We start from the raw sequence: 25,577 nt of genomic DNA, 5'->3' as shown, positions 1-25,577 counted from the left end.
GCCATTTAAAAAAGCACATTTCACATCCATTTGATATAATTTAAAGTTCATGAATGCAGCAAAAGAAATTAAAATTCTAATAGCTTCTAACCTTGCTACTGGAGCAAAAGTCTCGGTGTAATCAATACCTTCTTGTTGGTTGTACCCTTTGACCACGAGCCTTACTTTGTTTCTTACAATTATTCCATGCTCATCTAATTTATTCCGAAATACCCATTTTAAACCAATTACCTTTGTGTTTTGGTTTGGGCTCTAAGTGCCATACTTTGTTTCTTTCAAATTCATTCAATTCATCTTGCATGGCTACTATCCATTCGGAATCTTTTAGAGCTTCCTCGTGGTTTTTGGGTTCAAGTGATGATAGGAACGCAAAGTGTGCACAAAAGTTTCTAATTTGGGATCTGGTTTGTGTTCCCTTATTCATATCACTTACAATCAAATCAAGAGGGTGGTAACTTTGATATTTCCAAGGCTTAGGCACAAATTCTCTCGTGGGAACAGAAGCATGTTCTGTTTCATCAGCTTGATTATTGTTCTGTTCAGCTTCTGGATCTGCTTGCTCGTCTGTGGGAACAGCTGGATTGGAAACAGTCTGCTGGTCTTGAAATACTGGCTGTTCCTGATCATGATCGTTCCTTTCAGCCTCTTCTGGGATCAGCTGTTCACCTGCTGTTCCTTCATCTAGTATTTTCATTTCTTCATCATCGTCTTCTAGATGAGCAATACCTATTTTAACATTGTTGATATCCTATCCACTTGTTGAAAAGTTAGTTTCATCAAAAATGATATGAACTGACTCTTCTACACACATTGTTCTTTTATTATAAACTCTGTAAGCTTTAATATGTGATGAGTAGCCAAGAAATACTGCTTCATCACTTCTTTCATCAAACTTGCCTATATTTCGTTTTCCATTGACATGAACAAAGCATTTGCATCCAAATATACGAAAATAGGAAATGTTTGGTTTAACACCTTTGAGTAATTCATAGGGTGTTTTTGAAGAGATTGGTCTAATTAATACACGATTCATAATATAACAAGCAGTATTAACAGCCTCAGCCCAAAAATTTCTAGGTAGACCGCTAGCAATCAACATGGTTCTAGCTATTTCTTCTAAAGTTCTATTTTTCCTTTCTACCACTCCATTTTATTGTGGTGTTCTTGGTACGGAAAAATTGTGATTAATTCCATGTTCATTGCAATACATTGTAAAATTTGAATTTTCAAATTCTTTTCCATGATCAGACCTTATGTGAATTATTTGATTATTGGTAGATTTTTGTATTTTGTTTGCGAAAGAAACAAACTCATCAAAAGCTTCATCTTTGCTTACTAAAAATAAAGTCCAAGTGAATCTACTATAATCATCAACAATGAAATACATATTTTTTTCCGCTACGGCTCTGTATTCTCATAGGTCCACATAGATCCATATGAATTAATTCTAGCGGTCTGGAGGTAGTCGCCATATTCTTTGATTTAAAAGATGACGTCACTTGTTTTCCTTTGGCACAAGGATCACAAATTTCTTCCTTAAGGAATTTTATAGCTAGTAGTCCTCTAACTAGGTTTTTTGATCTTAATGTATTAATCAATGTATAACTAGCATGACCTAGACGCTTATGCCAAAGTAGTGGGTCTTCTTCTATAACACTTAAACATGTTAGACTAGTTTTGGGAACAGTGTCCAGGTCCACTACATAAGTGTTCCCTTTTCTAATTCCCTCGAGCACAGTGTCTCCTGTGTCGTTCCTAGAAATTATACATCGTTCAAAAGTAAACATAACAGAGTTACCTTTATCACAAAATTGAGAAATACTTAGAAGATTGTGTTTTAAATTCTCGACTAAAAATACATTGTCAATGGCATGGGAACTTGACCTTCCAACCTTTCCTTTGGCGATTATCTCACCCTTCATATTGTCACCGAAGGTTACCGTTCCCCCATCATACGCTTCAAGTGAGAGAAATCTAGATTTGTCACCCGTCATGTGCTTGGAACACCCACTGTCGAGATACCATGAGTTGTTCCCCCTCACTTGAACCTGCAAAGCAAATTAATGGTTAGGTTCAGGAACCCAGTCATTCTTGGGTTCCCTGTCGATAATACATGAATCATATTTCTTAATCCATATGCGTTCGACATAATTTTTATTTTCTTTGGTATGCTGTTCCCTTTTTACACATTGATTTTTCAGGTGTCCATTTTTCCCACAAAAGGAACAGATTTTACTACTGGGAAGATCTACATAGACCTTTTTCTTTGTATTATTCTTAACATAACCTAGGCCTTCTTTACTCTTTGTTTTAGCATCTAGAATCCATTTGGGAACTTCATTGATTTTCCCTTTACCTTATAAGTTCTTTTTATCTTTCAGATATTTATTCTCTTTTTCACAGGATTCTAATTTTAATTTCATCTCTTGAAATTCTGTGCTAAACGCGTGAGTGTATATTTCATTTACGTCGCTTTTTACTCCTAGTACTTTGTATTGATTTATTTCAATATTAAGAATAATGAATTCCTGCTTCATTTTCTTCAATGTTTCTCTCAACATTTTATTCTGATCTAGCAAATTAAAAAATCTACTTTGCACATCGATCCTAAATGAATTTAGGTAGGAAACATGATCTTTACTTGAGTTAAGGTCTTTCTTAATTTTGGAGATTCTTAGTAATCTGTTCATCTAATTTCTCTTGTGTCTCCAAGAGCAACTTAATTAATTTATTCTTGCTGAATTTAAATAGGTGTTTAGGAAATGAGTTAGAAGACATTACCTCCTTTTCCTTAGACTCTTCATCCTTGCTGTGATTAGATGCCATGAGACACATATTTGTCGTTTCTTCTTCTACTGGAGCTTCTGTTTCAGCTTCACTTTCGATATCACCCCAGGCTGCGATGATAACTTTACGAAAGTCTGTTTTGAAGTTTCCTTTCTTGGGTTGTCTTCCAGCTTCTCTTGCCTTTCCCTTACCCTTGTCAATCTTCCATTTAGGGCAATCCTTGATGAAGTGGTCAGTGTTTCCACATTTGTGGCATTCAAAATTTGTCTTCATGTTAGCAGTTCCTCTTTCTTTGTTATGTCTTTGATTTTCATATCTGCTATTCCTGAACAACTTTTTGAATTTTCTTGCCAACATAGCAGTCTCCTCTTCAGCAGTTTCTAATTCTTCATGATCATTTGCTGCTAGAGCCAAGCCTTTATTTCAGGTACTGTCAGCTGTTCCCAAATGCAACTCGTGAGTCATGAGGGAACCAGCCAGCTCTTCCAAATTAAACTTGGTGAAATCTTTTGATTCCTGGATGGCTGTGACCTTAGCTCTCCAGCGTTCGTCTTGAGGAAGACTCCTAAGTACTTTCCTGACTTGTTCATCAACGGAAATGATCTTACCAAGTGACACAAGTTCGTTTGTTATATTCGTGAACCTGGTGAACATCTCTTGGATGTTTTCTCTAGGGTTTCCTGATCAAATGAGGAACAAAGCTCTGATACCAATTGTAGAGATGCAAATAGATGATCGAATGCAACAAGAGGGGGGGGGGGGGTGAATTGTTGTGTATTAAGCTTAAAATTTTTTCCGTTAATTTTGCGGAATTATCATAATAAAATAAAACTTAAACTTAAAGTGAAGAAGATAAAAGGAGACAAAGATTTTACGTGGAAACCTTCTTGCCCTAATAAGAAGGAAAAACTACGACCCCCCGGGATTTCAAAATTCTTACTATGTTTTAGGCAATCAATTACAATCACATAAAACAATTTGCTTCACTTGAAGCTTCTCTATTCTAGGCATATTTCTCTTTCTCTTCTCTTTCTCCTTCTTTTTCTCTTCTCACGCTTCTCTTGAAGCTTCTCTATTCCCCTAGACTTCCCTTACAACAAAACACTCAATTACCCTTACAAGGCCAAATTCTCAACAGGATAAAAATTAAACAATTGCTTTAAGAAAAATATAATAAATTAATTGGCATGTGATAGCTGAAAATATTTTTTTTAATTGATCTCCCTTATTGGACACTCTTGGATGATCGGTTCAATCAAGGAGGACTTCTATTTATAGAGCAAGATACCGTAACATAATGAGTATGATAACTTCCAATTAATCCTTGATCCTAAAATAAAGGAGGAATTACTTGGAATTTATGAATATGCTGCCACGGTTACTATACTCTAAAAATAGAGTTGTGGTTCCCTCAAACTAAAAATAGTATAGGAGCCAAATTTGTGATCCTTATTAATTCGAAGACTTTTTCTAATTAAAAGAATAAGTCTTAGGTTATTTTTAGATGACTAAAAATAGTTTTGCCAACCAACTTATTAATTAATTAAGCAACTGATTTAACTCTTAACCGTTACATCAACTTAAAAAACAGAAAATAAAATATTTGCAGTTTTCCAGCCGATGTGTTCTCGAGACTTGCAACGTAGGAACAGTGTATTGTCTCCATCTACAACTTCCGTCAGATTGTCAATTTTGGGAACAGTAGACAGCCTGTCTACTTTTAACATCCTAAGCATTTATCTAACTTCTTGGATATTTACGACACGTACAACCTCCACGAACCAAGTCATAGGCTTCATCAACGATTTTAACAAAATCGGATATTTACCTACAAAACAATCTCTAAAACATGTTTGTTTATTTAAAAGTGAAGTCATCATCAAAACTGAAGAGGCCAACAATAAGTATGTTAATGTTTAAATTCGTGAAAGAAATTTATTAAACTAATTCAAAAATAATTAAATATAATTGTAAAATCTTTAAAAACTGTTAAAATATTAAATAATTACGTCATTAAAATCTCGGGGTGTTACAAAAACAACAATGGTTGAAGAATTCGAAGGAAGAAGATGAACAAGAACAACTAAGAATTTTCGTGGGTTTTGTTTACAGTAAGATAAATGAAACAGTAGCATGAGGAAGAGTATACTATAAGACACGTTTATTCTCAAAAAAAGGAAGGGTATATGCTGCGGTTCATGAAAAACCACAACATATAATGTGTTATATGCTGCGATTAGGGATGGCAATGGATCTTGGACTCGACCCGGATCTGTGGATTCAGATCCGTTGTCATGGATCTTGGTCCTAATATTTTAGACCCGACGGATTCGACTCGGATCTGGATCCAATTTAAAATGACGGATCTGGATCTGGCTTTCAAAAAAAAATACCTGGACCCGTGGATCCGTAAGACCTGTTTCTTTCAATAACAAATTATGGCTACAATCTGAATTACTTATAAAGCCCATAAGTTCCCTCTATTCTAAAGTTTGTAACATTACTAATAATTAATAAACCTAAGGTGATAAACTTAGTAAACTGCCCCAATTCCCCAAAGCTAAATTTCCTTTGTAATAACTTCAAAGTTGAAAGTTCAGACCCTAATTCCCCGTTTTCCCACTGGACTCTTGCCCACTCTCTCCCGACGACATTAAAAAAGGAAAGAGTAAACTATTCGTGCCATTAACAAAGTTTGATAGGTGACCTGACAATTCACATTAATTATATTCAACTTTTGTTTTAGTCTTGTTCTGGAATTTTATAGTTAGAATATTAGTTATTTGAAGGCTATGTTAATTTCTAGTTTTATCATTGTTAGTTTGACATTGTTAGTTATATATATTATTATATTCGTTAATGAATATAATTCTATTGCAATATTCAAAATGCATCAAACATTTTAAAATAAATAGGACCCGTTTTGGACCCGGATTATATATTGGATCTGTCGAATTCATGGATCCAGATCTGGCTCCTGAAAATTTAGACCCGTAGATCCGAATCCGGATCTGGATTCGGGTCCACTTAGACCCGGTCAAGATCCGACCCGTTGTCATTCCTAGCTGCGGTATTTCAAGAACCGCAGCATATACCCTTTTTTTTTTGCCTTGATATTCAATCTACATTATGTTGCACCTATTAAAAATCTGCAGCATATGTCACACAGCATATGAAGTTTTTTTCCACTAGTGTAAACAAACCGAAAATTCTTGATTTAGCTAGGCGGCGATTCCATGCCTAGCTAAGCGACGAGTAGGGATGGACATGGGTCTTAGATCCTAAGGGTCTAGATCCGATCCGATCCTAATTTAAGGGTCTGGATCTACCTATTTTTGGAGCCTATGGGTTCGGGTTCCACACATTAGCTATTATGCGTATTGAATTATTTGATTTGAAATTTTGTTATATTTTGAAACATTACGTGATTTGGAACATTGTTGGTTTATGAAATAATAAATGTGGTCATAGTATCTATACTTTAAAAATCAAAAGACTTAATAAATATTTCATTTTAAGAACTTAAATGTAGGAAATCCTCATATATGTGGTCGCTAAATTAGTCTAAAGTATTAGAAGATCCTTATTAGTTGAATATATTTGAATAATTTTACAAATAAACGAAAATTGTATAACAAAATTTTAAAAAACAATCAAGAAAACAAAACAAAATATTAATTTGGATTCAAATCTAAACCCTAGACCCGCCAAACCCTTAGAGTCTGAATCCAAAATTTTCATACCCTATGGATCTCGGTCCAGTCTGGGTCCATAAAAAAATAAGGTCTGGATCTGGGTCGGATCTCAACCTAGATCCGACCCATGCACAACACTATACATCTCATGTATCCTTTACTTATGGAAACTTTAGGACACGGTGGCGGGTAAGGCTTTGGTAAAACAAACCCCATCCTCGGAGTGATCGTCATCAACTCTCTGCTTTTGTGAACTTGCAAGTCATGAACCCATAGTCGAAAAGCTCGTATATAATACTATAATAGTACCTACTAGACCGATTAGAGTCTTTCCACAAACTATACTTAAGGACTTTTGCATTCTTTACACGCATTATAATTTAATATTATCCATTTCCATTCATTTAAAATCATATAATTAAGTTTTTATTTTTTTTTCTTGTTTATCCCTGAAAGACTAAAATACAATAGGGAGTAACAAACAAGTTATGGTTATAAAATAAACCAAAAAATCACGACCCAAGGTTTCATGTCCAGAGGAACCATCGTCTATTGCAAAGTCGCGTCCAGAATGTATAACTAAGAATAATAAGCGGGTAAAATTATGCGGATTTCGCATTACATCTGTTTAGTTATGGTGGGTACGAGTATAATTTTGGTGGGTAGTGGATGAATATGGATATGAAAAGTCCTACCCTCCATGGGTAGTGGGTAGGTGATGGATATGAGATTTTACCAGCCTCATACCCACCCGCCCATAACACCATACCCACCTGTCCCACCCAGTACCTACCCGCCTCGCCCCATAGCCGCCTACCTTATATCTACATGTATTAATTTATGTCAAATTTGTATATTTATAAGAAAATTTTTGACAAAAAATTAAGAATATTAATTTAATTTTACTAAATTGTATGGTTTAAACAAACTAAAATTAGATATACAATTAAATTTTTCGGGATTTATAATTTATATAACACAGGCTTGGAGTGAATGTGAGGTGGGTATAAGATGGATGTACCCATAATGGGTATATCCTGTTGGCCATAGTGTATGGAGATGAGTTTAAATACATATCTGGGTAGGCATGTGGATATAAATATTTTACCCGCCATGAATAATAGGTAGCTGAGTATGAAAATTTCAAATGGATATAAATATGGGGAAGGGCATAGAGCATCCACCCGTTCATTTTAGCATCCCTACATATAACCTTTACGTTGACGTCTAGTTAGTTATTGATAATGTTCGAGTGTGTGTGAACCAGAATATTACCTTGCTGAGAAAACAAGGCAAGAACTATATTTCTAGCACCAAACATGTTTTTTCACAAAGTTGTTATCAATGTGATTCACTTCAAAAGTAGACAATTTACGAAATAAACCACTGATTAATTTTTTGATGTGATAATCTTCATATTTTGTAATCGTTACATCTAATAACTTAAACTAGTTATTTAGAAGTTAAAATAGATTGAGGAAAGGGTATGGCTCGCATGCATGGATGCCCCGACCTCATTAAATAATTGTAGACATACTGAATATTTTTATGTAATATCGTCACCTCTCAAAATTTATGAAAACATGAGTTGTGATAGATCTAAAAAAATATAATGAAACAAATTAGGAAGAATTTGTGTGAGTTGCACCACTCAAAAAATTTGACTTGAAAAATGAGTAATTGACGGCGTTAGATTTGTGTCTGAGTCTAATTAGCGTTGCTGTGGTTGCTCGAGTTTTCCCTAGTGTTGGCATATATGTTTTTGTATGCTTTCAGTTTTTATACTTTTATATAGGGCGTTCTTCCGAGTTGAGATGCTCTTTTTTATCGCGACCTTTTTATGTATTTGATTCACTAATGATGATGAATAATGTGACAATTCTACCAAATTTCTTTGCTTTCGATTGTTAACATCCTATGTTCACCTCAATGACAGATCTAGAAAACACTTTAAATTAACAGGGTTCATTATTCAATTTCATAACAAAAATATACAAAAAAGTCAAATTAATATATAAAAAAAGTTTCAAACTTTTAATATATAAATTATAAATAGGATCAAATCACCACACACGACCAAGGACTAAGCTCGGCCACTCATGTGCATCTATATTATAGTCATCAATTCAGTATTTCTACATAAAATTAAGATTTAAAGGAGAAACAAGTGTACAACTATATCCATACCCTCCATATGAGAAGACAAAAATAATATGCGCACAATTAAGTAAGAAAATTTTAATTTACGAATGGAATTCCATGAAATGACTATAGGTGTCCCAAATTGAATCACTCATGAAATTAGTGCCCTGAATTTTTGATGAAAAGTTGCAAGATTGCTGGACAAGTGTAGAATACTACCTCCTTTCTTTCTATTTTCCATATGCTCTTTGCAAAGAAAGCGACATACAATTATAAAGAAAGATTACCATATAGAGGAAAGTATATATTTTATTCATCTAACCCTCTAATATTGATTCATAGTTTTTTTTAATAGTATAGTAAGTAGATAGATTCTCGTATAAACTACGGATATAATAAATATTTATTGATATGATTATATAATATTATTTTTATAATATTAATTTATGTAGAATATAAACTTAATCATTAAATTTTTGTATTTGTTATAATAATATAATTATCAAAGTGAAGAAATAATTTGTTGTACAATTATATTAAAACATATATGTGAAAAAATAGACAAAAAAAATACCATCAATCAATAAAAATTTATCAAATTGATTTTCGTTAAGCTATATTGATGAAATCATAAAATCCAAGTAAGCCAAGAAATGTCCGTCAATAGTTTTTATTAAATTTTAATTACTGTAATTTTAACGTGCAATAGAATACTCTATTTATTACTTTTTTTAATGATTCTATCATTGAAAGATTATAGATTTCTATAACTGTATTATATTTTAATTTACTTTGTAGATTTTTACCATGAATGATTAATTATTAAAAAATTTTAAATAAATCATAAATTATATAAACTGAATATAACATAGTACTATAATATAAGTTTTGAGTTTAACACTTAAAATTGTGTATATGAAAATAGAAAATTAATATTTTATTTTTGTCTTTTTTGATTGAATCACTTTATTTTTTAAAAACGTTTTAATGAAACAAGTTTTAATTTTCTTTATGATTTGGCATAAGAAGAATTATAGGTTTACATAAGGAAATATAATGTATCAATAGATCACATATATTTATAGTCAATCAACAAATATTGCATGTTTTAATGTGTTTTCTTAAATATGAAGTCAAGTATCAAAAATTTTCATGTCAATGATAGAAAATAGGTGGTAAAATTTTTAATGAGAGTGTAAAATGTGTTCCTAGTCGATTTTTTATTAGTATATTTTATTGATTAATTGAAAGAATATTGAGAAGGGAAATAGATTTTTTTTACGAAATGGAAAATGATATAAACAACTGAACATACTAATTAAAATGAAAAATGGAAAGAGGGAGGGAATACTATAGAAATTAAAATGTACTTCAAAATTTTTTGAATAGAATGGACCCAAATATTGGTTATGTTATTTCACATAAAGTACTCATAACTGAAGAAAAAAAAATCTAGGTGCACACAAAGAGTAATAAAATATTTTTAACTATGTGCAATATGTTCAACCATCAGGCTTCAAATATAAAATTCTTCACACATTATTTATTTGGTAATATCTTATGAAAAAAAGAGTTACAATATTTTATCGACACGACAAGTGATGTTTCGATATCAATGAATTTAAGTAGCTAAAGTTTAAATATTGTAAAAAAAAATCAAAAGACACTAGCTCCTTTTTTCTTTTTTTTTTTTTTTTTTTTGCTTTGACTTTCTTGATCAAACAGATATTACATATAATATTATATCTTAATGTATTTTATAGATTACGTGATAATAGTATCATTAACTAATTTACATAAGTATTTGTTTTCAAAAAGAAAATGTACATAAATAAAAAAGTTCACAAATTTATAATAATGTCAAAGTTCAAAGGATTTTCCCATAAAAATTAATTTAACAAAAAAAAAAAAAAACAAAACAAAGGGAATATTGTTTTACTTAATTCCTCACTTCCTTATAATTGTTTCCATAATAAATGTTTATGGGAATTAAAAAAAAATAGTACTCTAGAATATTTTAGATGGTAGATATATTATTTTATTGAGTAATAGATTTCATGGAGAAAAATTGGCAACCATATGCAATAAAATATATTTTGATAAAATTAGTTGGAAAAAATATGATAACCCCAACCAATTAAAAAATATTTTGATAAAATTAATTCAAAAAATATGATAACCGCAACTATTAAAAAAATATTTTAATAAAATTAGTGGGAACATAAATATAAAAATGTTACAATGAATTTAGTGAAAAATGTTGGGACTATAAGAATTATCAAAATATTAAAATGAGAATAAATTAAGTCTAAAATTTATCGCATAAATAGAAAGATTATTTTATAAAACTAACAAATAAAAAACACAAAAAATCATAAATGAAAACAACAAAATTATTAATAGTACCCCAGAGTTTTGACACTTTGTCAATGGTACCCTCATACTATTGAGCGTTTTACAACTGTAACCTTTTCAAATTTTTTCCATCAAAAATCGTCCAAAACTTTTTTTCTTTTTTTTTTATTTTTCAATTCAAAACATATAAGAAAGTTAACAATTTTGAACAATTTTGGACGAAAAAAATTTAAAAAGGTTACGGTTTTAAAACGCTTAATAATATAAGGGCACCATTGATAATACAAAACTTAGAGGTACCATTAATAAATTGTAAAAACTAAACGGTACCATTGATAATTTCCCCTTTAATTTAAGAAAGAGAGGTAGTAATATTTAATCCCTACCCTTCCTAAAAAGCCCTTTTCTTGCTTATAAATACACAAACTCAATCGTGTATTTTTCATTCCACCTCTAAATTAAAGTTCGTTGTTGCCCAGTTTTTGATTCCCCTTCATCGGAAATTCGGTGACCTATTAGTAATATTAGCATGGCTAGCAATGATGATCTTGGGCAAGAGCTTTTCCGTGATCTTTGCAGCCATGACAGTGACAACGAGCGCATACTACAGAAGTGCAGTATGACAGTGGAGGGACCATTGCTGTACTGCACAATACACAACTCAACTGTGCTTCATTTGGCATGCTCCTTCAGAAAATTTGAGCTAGCAATGAGTCTACTGGACTCCATGGATGCTATCAGATTAAGCTTGCTACCTGATCGAACAAATGCTTGGGGCGACACTGTTCTCCACAATGCGGCCACTACCAACAAAGGAATCGATTTTGTGAAGAGGCTGTTAAGACGAATACCCGATTTGCTTTGCAAACGCAATGAGCATGATGAATCTTGCGTCTTTTATGCTATCCGATATGGCAAGCAGGAAATGTTTAAGTTTCTTGCACATCAAGTAGATAAATTATGTCAATCAAACAAACAATATAACCACCTTCATTTCTTTCAGAATAAAGACAACACTACAATCCTTCACATGGCTATCCTCACAACACAATTTGGTGAGTTCCTCAAATTAAATTCAATTTAACTATAAATTGTTGTGTGTTTTATATAAATAAAACTTGAAAAGATTATTAGCACTGCTATGAGATTACAAGTATCAACAACCTAATACAAAAATCTAGGAACTAAAAATTACAACAAATTTAAATAATTTAGTCATGTTTGAAAACGATAATCTCATTTGGAAATTTAAAATTGGCTCAAATTTATTGTTTGGCAAATCAAAAATTTTCAAATTTGGATTTAGATCAAATTCTACTATTATTTTAAAGTAGTTAAAGTTGAGAATTTGAAAATTATTACCCAAACATGTCATTCTGAAATTCTTTATTTATAATTACATAATTCAAATCTATAATTTGAAATGAAATACTTATTTCCAAAACATTACATAAAAGAAATAAACCATCTTAAACCAAAGATATTTTTATTGTCTACGTAAACTTGATACCATACAGAGGCAATGCAGCCTTATAACTCCATCGTATATACAGACGTTGCATTTACGATAGCAGAGAGATATCCAGAACTATGTAATCTTAAAGATAAAAGTCAGATAAGTGCCCTACAAATGCTTGCATGCACTCCAACAGCTTTCAAAAGTGGAGCTACATTAGGGCCAGTAAAGGAATTTCTTTACTCAGGTATGTTTAGTGCAGACTATGTTTCTCTTTGCTATGTACTACGTTAAACTATTCCCAATCATTAACTTTTACATTATGTTTGAATAAATGAAGGGATTTGAAAGGAAAGGGAAGGTATAGTGTTAGAATAGAGATAACATATAGTGAAACTTGGAAGATGATGTGCGCACGTCTTTCTATTATTATTTCTTAGATAAAACGCCTACAAGGACAAGCATTTTTCTCGTGCGTACTCCATCTTGATAACATTGAATATGCCAGAAATTAACTAATTATCCACATTAAAGTAGCTCTAACACAAAAAATTCTATCGTGTGGACACATCATAGATCATGATAGTGTTATCCACAACATCTTAAGTTCTTCCATCAAAGGCTGCAGGTAAATGTTGATCATCTGTTTAGGATTGTTAGGCTCTGGCGCAATCACTATGCAGAACGTGTACGGTGTCTTCATGCACATCCACGGAGCAGGCCCGATTCTAAGCCTATTTCAAGTAGCCGACCACCTAGGCCCCCAGAAATAAGGGGTCTCAAATATTAAATAGTGTTATTAGCAAAGGAAAATAATAATGGAGTAGTTGGTAAAAGTACCACATGTTTAACCCCTAAACGTGGGTTCAGATCTTATCAAAGACAAAATTTTGGTTTTTGGTAAATAAAGCAAGGGGGCCCACGCCATTAATTTTGTGTTGTACGACAGCGAATGCAAGGTCGATGAATAATAATGAAACAATAAGAAAATGACACAAGAGATTTAACGTGGTTCACTATCAATGTGATAGCTACGTCCACCGGCACCGATATCAAATAATTTCACTATGATCGCAAAGAATTTACAAGATGAATTACAATCACACTCACAAATTATAATGGCTTTCTTGTGATCTCTTTCAATTTGTGAATCATCATATATTAACCTTAAAATGGGAGTTTATATACTAATGCCCAATAAAAGGAAGTTATTACATAATAAACACAAAGTAACCGGCCCGAAAGACACCTCCCGTGATAAGAAACCGCCATTTCGGGAGTCGTTTACAACTACGCGAGCCGCGAAATGAAGACAGAACGCACTCCGCGCCTCGCGAACATGGACAACAGCCCCTCCGCGCCCCACGGACTCACACTGCAGCTCTTCCATGAGTCTTCTCTTGATTCATCTTCTTCACCATTCAATGGTGCTACTAGTTAGACCATACTCAACAATCTCCACCCTGACAAGAACTCGTAGTCAGCAAACGATCTCACCAACACATAGTGAACATATCTCAAGCCAAAACCCGATGCAAAGCTCATGCATAAGCTGCACATCCCGATAAGTTTTCAACCAAGACTCATCCCAATAAGTCTCCAACCAAGACCCATCACATACTCATTAGCAAGTATAACAACTCATAATACTCCACCTACATCACAAGCCTCGGGCAAGCTCCACCTTAAGGCCAACATGCCTACAATAGGAGCTCTCCAACATCGCCCCTAAGGGCCTACTACATCACATAGTAATCAATATTTAGTAAGTCTAACCAATGATTAAACTTACTAAATGCAACAGATTTAGTAAAGAAATCAGTTGGATTGTCAGCAGTCCCGATCTTCTTTACCTTTACCTTCTTGTCTGTATGCAAGAAATGATACCTGACATCAATGTGCTTGGTCCGATCATGGTGTACTTGGTCTTTAGCAAAGCAAATGGCACGTAGACTATCACAATACACCGTAGCAAAATCCTGTGCAACACCCAACTCACCTACAAGGCCTTTGAGCCATATAGACTCCTTAGCTGCAGAAGTTAAAGCCATGTACTCAGCTTCAGTAGTAGACAACGTAACTGAAGACTGCAATGTAGACTTCCAACTAACCACAGAACCACCCATAGTAAACACATATCCGGTCATCGACCTCCTGGTATCCAAATCAGCTGCATAATCAGAATCACTATACCCAGTTACCAAACACTCCTTACCGTTCCCATACACAAGAGCAATATCAGTTGTCCCTCTCAAATAGCGAAAAATCCTTTTCACCCCTTGCCAATGCTCTTTCCTAGGTTGAGCCATGAACCTACTCACAACACTAACAGCGTGCTCAATATTCGGCTCAGTACAGACCATAGCATACATCAAACAACCAACTGCGTTGGCATAAGAAACCCTAGACATATACGCCAACTCCTCCTCAGTTTAAGGTGACATAGACAAAGACAATTTGCAGCTTATAGATGTTGGTGTACTTATAGGCTTAGATTTCTCCATCCCAAAACAAAACAAAATCTTTTCGATGTAACGTTTCTAAGTCAAGAAAAGCTTATCCCTAGTCCGATCCCTATAGATCTTCATACCCAAAATCTTCTTATTTGGACCCAATCTTTCATGTCAAATTCCAAGCTAAGCAACTCTTTAAGTCTAGCAACATAAGATTTATTCAAGCATGTCATCAACATATAACAACAAATAAATCATGAAACCATTATCTAACTTACTATGATATACGCAGCAATCATACGAGTTCCTATCAAAACCATGCGAAACCATAAAAGAATCAAACCTCTTGTACCACTGCCGAGGGGATTGCTTAAGTCCATACAATGACTTTAGCAATCTGCATGCATAGTGCTCTTTCCCTGAAATCTCGAATCCCTCGGGCTGCTTCATCAAAATCTCCTCCACCAAATCACCATGGAGGAAAGTCGTTTTAATATCCAGCTGCTCCAGCTCAAGGTCATAATGTGCTACAATTGACAATAGCACACGAATAGAAGTATGTTGAACCACCGGTGAGAATATCTCCACTAAGTCAACCCCTTCTACCTGACTAAACCCCTTTGCAACTAGCCTAGCCTTAAAACAAACTTTCTCAAATTCAGATGACCATTCTTTCTTCTTAAAGATCCACTTACACCCTACAAGCTTGCTCCCCTCTAGTACCTTTACAAGTTCCCACAATCTGTTCTTGTAAAGAGATTGCATCTCTTCACCCATTGCAGCAAGCCATTGCGCCGACTCACTACAACTAATTGCTTGTTTATACGTGGCAGTTCTTATGACTCTATATCATCAGCTACACTCAATGCATAACTTGTCAAATTCTCAACAAAGCAATGGTAGATTGAGCCTTTTCCTCCATTATTGCTAATTGCCCGTTAATTAATTCGTCTTCCGACCCCACAGTAGTAGTCTTTGGAGCCAACGGACGCCAGATTTGTTGTTGTTTCAACAAAGCCTTCATCTGTATTTGCCATAGCCCGAAGCTATTTTTCCCGGTAAAGTTCTTGATTCTTATTGTAAAATCTCCAGCTTCACTCAAAAACTCTCCAAGGACTTAAAACTGAGCTCTGATACCAATTGTTGTGCGACAGCGGAAAAAAGGTAGATGAACAATAATGAAAAAATAAGAAATTCAATGCAAACAATAAGAAAATGACACAAGAGATTTAACGTGGTTCACTATCAATGTGATAGCTACGTCCACCAGCACCAAGATCAAATAATTTCACTATGATCACAAAGAATTTACAAGATGAATTATAATCACACTCATAAATTATAATGGCCCTCTTGTGATCTCTCTCAATTTGTTAATCATCATGTATTAACCCTAAAATGGGAATTTATATACTAATGCCTAATAAAAAGAAGTTATTACATAATAAACACAAAGTAACCGGCCTGAAAGACGCCTCCCGTGAAAAGAAACTGCCATTTCGCGAGCCATGTACAACTACGCGAGCCGCGAAATGAAGACAGAACGCACGTCGCGCTCCGCGAACCTGGACAGTAGACCCTCCGTTCCCCGCGGGCTTCTTTGCGCCCCACGGACTCACATTGCAGTTGTTTCATGACTCTTCTCTTGATTCATCTTCTTCACCACTCAATGGTGCTACTAGTTGGGGTCACCATACTCAACATTTTGCTATTCCTTCTTCTGATTTTTATAAAACACATCTCATTATTTGATTATCCCTAATTTCACGCCATTCATCATCTTCACCTTCTTATTCACTCCTCTAACTTTTCACTTCTCCATTAATTTCTCCATCAAACAAAGTAATTTTTTTTGTAAATAAACTTTCATTTAAGATGAACAAAAATCTTATTAATGTCTTCTAACTGATAAGTGATTTCTTTATGAAATCAATTTTCAAACCATCCTAAGATCTACAAATTCTGACACCTAAGATCTTCCACTCTAGGTATTTTGTTTATTTAATTTAGTTTTTAATTCTTTGTTGATAAGTGATTGTAAAATTTAATTCTTTTTGATGCTGAAGCTAGTGCGTATAATGAGTTTTGATTTGTGTTTTTGGGTTAAATTTGATTTTAGTTTGTGATTGTTGCTGGATTTTGATTTTTCAAAGTAATTGATGATGAAATTGTTGGGGATTTTAATCAATCAGTAATCGATAGTCAATGTTGCTATGGATTTTAATTTGAGCAGCAAATTTAGAATTGGTGTAATATAAGGTTTTGGAGCTCCAAAGTGTTATATTTGCCATATTTTCAAATAAATGCAACCAAAAACTTTCAAGATTCTAAGGGTGTGTTTAATATGCATTTTTTGGATCAAATAAGGGAAACAAATAAGTAAATCCATTACTTTGCGTTTGTTAACATAATTAGGTAACCATCTACGTTTCCTTTTGCTAACTAATTCCTCCGATTTGTATTCACTTTCAAAGCTCTAGTAAGACTTTTTGTAAAAAGTGTTTCTTATATAATTATACCAAAAAACTAAAGACAATAACCCTTATAATTACTTTAACCCCTCCTTTAAGACTTCCCTTTCTATTCCTTTTCCACTTGTTATACCAAACACCCCCTAAATGCATTTAAGTTGAATTGAGACTGCATTCATGTATTCAAAACACAATTTTGGGCCGACTCGAATATTGCTTTAGACAACACTAAAAATGCTCAAAAGGTTTCTTGATGATATATATTGATATTTGTATGCAAATCTATGTATAATTTTCCATTTAGTTGAAATCTTAATGGATTGTCATATTCACTCCATTTCATTTCATTATTCTTGAAGTGAAATTTTTTTTATCTTTTGATATAACGAAGGGCCCTATTTGAAAAGATATAGGCCATATAAAATCTTTGCTCCGCCTTCGGTGGAGGGAGGTTGTAAGGTGTTAATACTGAGGCCATGATCAATATTGTCTTCTAAGTTTCAAAATAGGTTGAAACCGTTTGTACATAAATTGAGCCTCATATTTCTAGTCTCAACAACAAACTCTTGATGTGTTGCAATAAAATTTAACCAAGCCTCCGAATCTGATGGGTGACACATTTATGGTTTTTAGCGTGCCATCTCATTTTAACTAGAGCACTTAAGAGGTGTACAATCGTTGTAATCTTGGACGATGGACCTATGAAAGTTAAATTGTTACCTTGGAATACATCTATTTCGAAAATCCTCTCTAACCCATTTTGTTGTTGAACATGTTCTGCAGTATTTAGCATTTGCGGTACAATCCTAGTAGATTATGCACCCATTAATGCAACAATCAATCCTTTTTAGTGCCAATCTAAACCTCGCTATTTGTTTCTTTGTGTTGTAAAACTCAGATGTCATCAAGTTAGGTTTTGATTAAGCCTCCCGCATTACAGTGCAAAACTCATCACACAACCTTTTCCAAATAATTATGATTTGTTTCCAAAATTGTCATTCTCCTTATAATCAATATCTGAGAGTTAGTTTCATTACTAGAATATAGTGGATTGTTAGCAGTACTTAGCATTTTGAAAAATTATTTGGCCTAAGGGTTTGGATATTCTGATAATAATTCTACAAGCAAATGCTCCCCCTCATTGGGCAAATCGTTTTGCGGAAAGAAGGTGTAGTATGTGTCTGGGAATTTATTAGCCGAGACATCATCCACCATACGCACGTATTGATTTTCCTAATTTTTTTGCAGGATAAGTTATATGCACATCTTTCTAGACAAATGCATAACTGATGATGCTTGCACCAGCTGCGATATTGTAATTAGACCTCCATTCTTAATAATCTTCTAGGCCACGAAACTCTTATGTAATAAATGATCCCTTACTCCACCTGGTTTGTTTAATGCAATGTTTTTACATGTAAAAAAAAGAGCATTTAATTTCTACTAAATGACTTATACTAATAGCAAATTTAAAAATTCTTATAACCCCATAAGAATTTCTATATATTGAAGGCCCCGTCGTTAAATTGCCTTTGGTAGATCCAACTTAATGATTACCTTCCTCTACCATTGCGTAATCCATGATAAATTATATATTTATGATTTAAACTTTTATACTTGTTATTGTTCATATTAAAACGTAATGTTGTGTGCTTGGGAGGGATCCTTCGGATCATACAAGGTCTAAACGAACACAAATGGAGGTGAAAGGAAAGAACTAGGATGATGTATTTTCTAAGACTGATTTTTTTATTGTTTTTGAATTTTTAATAACATGGAGACAATGGTTGTTGGCATGGAATAGAAATGGAATGATTATGCTTGTGAAATATAGTTGTAACTAATTAATAAGAAATTCACCACAATTAGAAACAAATAGATTGTTGTGGATGAAAGGATTGTAAGACAGAAATCGATAAAGAATATGAAAAATCCAAGTAACTTGATTCAACCAGGGCATAACCATCTTTGAGTGTTGATAAGATACACCCCAAGATTTATCAATGGCCTCCAAAGACCACTAAGTTTAAATGAAATAAAAGAAAGACCACTAACTAGGGCTTAACCAACTTTGTAGCACAATTAGAGCAGTTGACAACAATTAACTTTTTTTGAATCCACAAAATAATTAAAGGGCACCTTTGAATCCAAACACCCACGCCAACAATGGATGTTAAGCTAGAAACTTTCTCTCAATCTCTTCCCATCCAAGGAAAAATAGAAAGACAAAGATAGAATCATAACATTTATTGAAAAACACTTTGCAAAGCCAAGTGTCAAATTCTAAAACACTTTTCAAGTGTAATTTTTCTATTGGAGTATTTAAATCAAATACTATAATCTATAGATTGACTAAGAGGATGGAAACATTAAATTAAGAATCATTTAGATGACATTAACAAATTTAAAATTACAAAATAGGGAATAAAATATTAATTATATATCTCTTAATAAATTACTATTAGAGAAATTTCAAAATAAAATAAAGTAAGAAATATTTAGATGACATTAAATAAATTATTAAGATTTAGATTGATTTTGTTATAGAAATTATTTCAACTAATCATCATACAATTTAATAAAAAGACTCAAAAATCACACGTTCATTCTTTGGAGCCATGCTAGATGAAAGAACTTTATTGGTTGATATTGGCTCACGGTGTTCATTCAGGTGATCGGGTCGATTTCAAACGGGTGTCATTCGGTTTGGTTGTATTTTGGATCGGTTATTTTTCCGATACATGCTACGACGGGTCACACTTGGGTCGAGTCGGTTAGTCACGGTTCGATTGAGAATCGATTATTTGAACTATCAGGTTAGCATCGATTCGGTGTCAGTTGAAGTTCGAGTCGAGTGTCATTCGGTCTCGGGTTGTCATTGGTTAATAATTGGTTCGGTTTTACCGCGTACATATTTAGTGCGGGTATTTTTCAAGTAAAATTCGACTACGAATTACTAATTAATATCTATTGAGTCAATATCAGATTAAGTTGTTAGTCATTTGTTAATTGATTATAAAATTCGCTTTACTTAAAGTAATATAGTTAAAATGCAAATCCATTAGTGATTATTACTTTGTTGTTTTAACTTGTTTGACTAAATTAAAATTTAATAATTATCAATTTTCATCTAATTTAATTAAAAGTAGTTAAATAAATATTGACCATTAATTATTAACTCTAAATATATGAAACCATATATTAATAAAATTTACTTTACTAAAATATCTACAATTTTATTAGATTAACTAATAAGATGATTGAATATGAGTCGATCATAATAAGATGATTGAATAAAAGTAGTTAAATAAATATTGACCATTAATTATTAACTCTAAATATATGAAACCATATATTAATAAAATTTACTTTACTAAAATATCTACCATTTTATTAGATTAACTAATAAGATGATTGAATATGAGTCGATCATAATAAGATGATTGAATATGAGTCGATCATACTTCTGTGTTAAAAATTGGTTCAGGTTTACAGTAGTTCGATTAAAAATCTGTTTGGGTTAAGTCAGTTTTAGCTAGATTGAGTTCGGTTTCGAGCATGGTTCAAGTCGGATATGACTCGGGTCGGTCACTATTAGGTTCGAGTAATCTCGATTAACGGTTATATGTCGGTTACAAAATTCGATCGCAGCTCGGGCTCGGTTATCCCATTTTCGATTGTCAACCAGGTCGAGTATCACTTCGGTTCGGGTGATGTCGGTTCGATAAACTTGAAAAAGGAACACATTTTCGGGTCGATTTACTTTCGATTTCGGTTGAAATTTTCGGGTCGGGTCACATTTAAATAGCTCTAATATTGGCTTAAGTGACAAATAAAATTAATCAACCTAGTATTTATTTTATTCATCTACAAACTATTTAAATTTATAACATATATAAAAATGTCATATCACCCTATTTTAACAATTACTCCCTCCTATTCACCCAATGTATCTCATTTGACTTTTCACCATTTTTTAGGTGGGCAAATGAGACCATATGTGAAAGAAAAAAAATATAGTATTTTTAAATTTTAATAGGGGTAAAGTGAACTTAGTGGGTGTAAAAGTATAAAATGTTTAAGTTTAGTAGGGGTAATTTGGTTAAATTAATACACTAAAAATATAAATGAGACATTTAAGATGACTTGACCAAATAAGAAAATGAAACACTTAAGATGAATAGGAGGAAGTATTATTTATTACTTCATTTTTAGTATATAGTATATTTATTATTACATATTTTGAAAATTATATTTATATACATCATCGTACTAAGAATTCCGTACACGCGGTTTCATACTAATAAAGTTTTGTTTTCTCATATCGTAATTCTTTAACTTTAAATTATATACATGATAAGATATTTATAAGCAAATAAACTAAGAATAATCCCATAATTTTCTTGAGGAAACCATACGAACACGATTTGCCCCATCACCTTAAATAACTTCCTCATTCCACTACTTGACTTCTAGAGAAGTTAAGTGACGTTTTTCAACTTCCTCCACTATGTTTGTAACTTCCTAAGTCCATTACATCACAATTTTAGAAGTTAAATAACTTCTAATTACAACTAGTTATGTATGATCTTACAAAAGTTGAAGGAGGAAATAGATAAAGGCTTGAGATGGATTTTAATTAATGAGTGTGGGGCATTTTGTTAACACACAATGCAAATAGCATACCAACACATACTTAATTATTGATATAACTATAAATTACATATAAAAATTATAACACATATAACAATCATACATAAATAAAACAAAAAAATATAAAACAATTAATTTATAAACGTACCTTATATTTTCAAAGAACTTTTCTTACGAAAAGAAATTTCAATTTTTGCGGAAAAGAATTTCAAAAATAATAATATTAAGAAGGATTTGTGTTTTTTTAGTTGGCTTTCATCCCTATTTATAACTGAAGTTTCCCTCCTACAGATTTTCAAATTTAGTGTTATCCCACTTTCTATAAGTTGGCGACAATGTTGACGACAAAATAATAATTCTAAAATTTGAATAGTTTCTTTTTCTCGTGCGTACAATTAGAGAAAATGGTGGCGACAAAAAGCCTCCGTCACCGCGACAAAAAAATTTGTCGCAAGCTAGTGCCGTACGTTTTTTAGGCCAAAGTTGGTGACAAAGACTTTTTTGTCGTCAAATTTCGTATTTTATTGTAGTGTTGAGTCAGTTCATCACAACATACTGCTTTAATCATAGTAAATCATAGTCTATTATATGACCTTCTTGGATCGCAGTTGTACCAACTGATGAACAGGACACAATTGGAGACGTTGGCATAATTGGTAGGGCAATTAAATTCATATTAAGCTCCTGTAAGTACCATATATTTCAGTAAGTACGTGAGTTCACTTGTGTGTTACCTTAACTCATTGCGGATTAATTTGTTCTAGGCTGCCAAGGCAATTCGTGCTTTGTCTTTCCCCTTATAGATGAAATTAGTAAGTTAAAGAAGAGCAACCAGGATGCAGTCAAACTTGCCAAGATTTTAATCAAGTCAGATACTTCTTGGAGGCAAACGTACAAGCCACGAGCTGAGATAACTCCCGTTATCACAAATACTGATGCTCATCATACTCAGAAATCTGTTGAAGATGATGAACACATTGTTGCGATATCAGATGCTTCTGAAGACCATACAGTTCCTGTTATGTTGGACATTCCATTATCAGACATAGATCCTGTTAACAAGTCAGTAAATCAAAGAAAAAAAGGTAAAAGACAAGGAATTTTGGAGTGTGATGAAGCTCCAGTGCTTTTGGCTGCTCGAAATGGTTGTATCGAGATTGTTGAAGCGACACTTGACATGTTTCCACAGGCCGTAGACTACCTAAACCATGATCAAGAAAATATGTTACATGTCGCAATTAAGAGTCGCAACTTTAAGATTTTAGATTTTATAGAGAAAAAACCATATCTACGAGGACTAGTAAGAGCTGTTGACAGAAACAATAATTTGATACTTCACATGATCGGATGCCCACCCAGTCGAGGGGAAGTTTCTCCAAGTTCAAAAATGAAAAGTCCAGTCATGGAGTTGTCCGAGGAACTGTTATTAATGGAGGTACGCATCAGCATCATTTGTTCCATACCAATGTAAATGTAAACCACATTTAATAGTTTTCCTAATCGCTAAGGTTTTCTTAGTTGTTATCTGTAAGACCTTGTGCCTTTATGTGCAGAGGTTAGAAGCGTTGTGTCCAAATTATCTTATAAATCACCGCAATAAGCAAAAGAAGACTGCGCGTGAACTATTTGCCGCGGAGAAAGAAAAACTACGTGTTGAGGCCAAAGAATGGCTAAAGCGCACAGCCGAACACTGCACTGTTGTTATCATTCTTATTGCCACCGTAGCCTTTGCTGCTGCTTACACAGTACCAGGGGGTCCAGATGAAACAGGCTTCCCAATCCTAGTTCATCATCCTTTGTTTATAATTTTTGCAATCACAGATGTGCTTTCCCTGGGATTTGCTTTGACAGCAGTCGTAGTTTTTCTCACCATACTAACCTCACCTTATCGATTGAATGACTTCCGACGGTCACTTCCACAAAAGTTATGGCTTGGTTTTACACTTCTCTTCCTGTCAGTCTCCATGATGATGGTTGCATTCGCAGCAACAATTATTCTCATGATACATAGCAAGGAGCGGTGGACCAAGATCGCTCTATATATAATTGCCTTCTTCCCTATCCTTCTATTTATGTTATCTTATGTCCCTATTTATACAAACCTTTTAAAAACTTTTAACTACTGGATCAAAAAGTCTACTAAGTCTCTTCTTAGGCCTACCTTCAGTTCAAGACGTCTATTCCTAAAACATTTTCGTTCCAGAGCGTGTGGTTTTGAACCTTAAGTAGTTCTTGTAAGATAAGGACAGTTATTATAAGACTCAAACTAGCTATCGTCCAATGTGTTCTTTACCACTACTCTCTTTGGGGAGGTTATTAACATGTAATTTGTTCCCAAAACAATGTATTAGCATGTAAAAAAAGTTGCCAAATGCATTAAAATAAAATGTTTATCATGTTGCTTTTACATAGATATTGGCCTTTTAGGTTTTGATGATGACTACACTTAATGCAAACGACTGTATTATAGAGATTGTGTGCAGGTCGATATCCGGTATTGATAACGATTGTTGATAGTGCCTACGAATTGGTCTGTGAACGTTGTATATGTCAAATATATCCAAGGAAGTTAGATAAGGAAGATCACTTAAGATGTCAAATGTAGACAGGAGGTCTACTGTTCCTAAGTTTGATAATCTGACGATGCTTGTTGATGGAGATAGTGCCCTGTTTCCAAGACTCAGGTATGGAAGAATCAACGTCTGCTGAAAATTTCCGTAGAAAATATTTTTCTAATTTTTTAGTTGATGTATTGGTGAAATTAATTTGTTGCATCATTAATTTAATAAGTTAGTTGGCAAAAGATTTTATAACTTCCTTAAAATTAACCGACACATTTTTTAAAAGATGGAGAAAACTTCTCCTTGTTTTTCTTCACATAAATAGACTTGCATTATGGGTTTAATTAAGAAATACTGAATTGCCTATTTTTAGAAAAATAACCATGGCTTTTTTACTTGCAAATCAAGTTCCACTTACTCTTCCTTAATTTAAGGATTAAAGATGTAGATGGTAGTTATTTATTTTACTAGCTACGTGAGCTCCTATGTAAAAGGAGTCGTTTTTCTTTAATTGATGTTTTGAGGAGTGTCTATACGTGAGATCAAAAATAAATAAGAAATATTTTTGCTCTAGAAATTGCCAATTAACTTAAAATATTTTCTAGTGCAACTCATTAATTTCATTCTTAGAAATTTGCCTTTGTAAAAGGGTTACATAGTAGAGAATTTGAAATCCCATGGGTCGTCGTTTTTCCTTCTATTTAGGCCTAGAAGGTTTCCACGTAAAAATGGTGTTGACTCTTTCTACTTTTGCTCATCAAGTTTAAGTTTTAATTCAGCAATCTAATTTCGCAAAAATAGAGCAAAAGCACTTAAACTTATCAAACAACAATTCACCCCTCTTATTGTCTCTAACCCTTTCTACAATTGGTATTATCTAGCAACTTTTAAAAAGTTCCTCTTTGGATGGAGGGTGAATAGAGACTTTGCCCTTTTTAAAATTTCTTTGATATATGTTTAAAGGTCTTGAAATCGATTGTGAGATAATGCTCATTTACGGTTGA

The 25,577-nt window shown here is 33.2% G+C and overlaps 1 protein-coding gene across 1 annotated transcript; it reads left to right on the top strand.

Moving 5' to 3' along the window:
* Positions 1–11,442: 11,442 nt before the first annotated feature.
* LOC130798136 (ankyrin repeat-containing protein ITN1-like) lies at positions 11,443–24,542 on the top strand. Its single transcript, XM_057661016.1, has 5 exons — positions 11,443–12,034; positions 12,533–12,682; positions 22,621–22,698; positions 22,777–23,447; positions 23,566–24,542. Exons 1-5 carry the CDS (start codon positions 11,509–11,511, stop codon positions 24,235–24,237), a joined length of 2,097 nt encoding a protein of 698 aa, XP_057516999.1. The 5' UTR covers positions 11,443–11,508; the 3' UTR covers positions 24,238–24,542.
* The last annotated feature ends 1,035 nt before the right edge of the window (positions 24,543–25,577 follow it).

This window comes from Amaranthus tricolor, chromosome 13 (assembly GCF_026212465.1).
Source record: "Amaranthus tricolor cultivar Red isolate AtriRed21 chromosome 13, ASM2621246v1, whole genome shotgun sequence".
In the NCBI taxonomy this organism is placed as follows: domain Eukaryota; kingdom Viridiplantae; phylum Streptophyta; class Magnoliopsida; order Caryophyllales; family Amaranthaceae; genus Amaranthus; species Amaranthus tricolor.
The sequence above is the reverse complement of the archived record's forward strand: the minus strand, read 5'-3'. Positions and strand labels throughout refer to the sequence as shown.

Excerpts from the sequence above, each read along its gene's own strand:
- LOC130798136 (XM_057661016.1), top strand. The coding sequence starts at position 11,509 with ATGGCTAGCAATGATGATCTTGGGCAAGAGCTTTTCCGTGATCTTTGC. Across the intron at positions 12,035-12,532 it reads TATCCTCACAACACAATTTG|ACGTTGCATTTACGATAGCA; the intron begins GTGAGTTCCTCA and ends TCGTATATACAG. Across the intron at positions 23,448-23,565 it reads AGGAACTGTTATTAATGGAG|AGGTTAGAAGCGTTGTGTCC; the intron begins GTACGCATCAGC and ends CTTTATGTGCAG.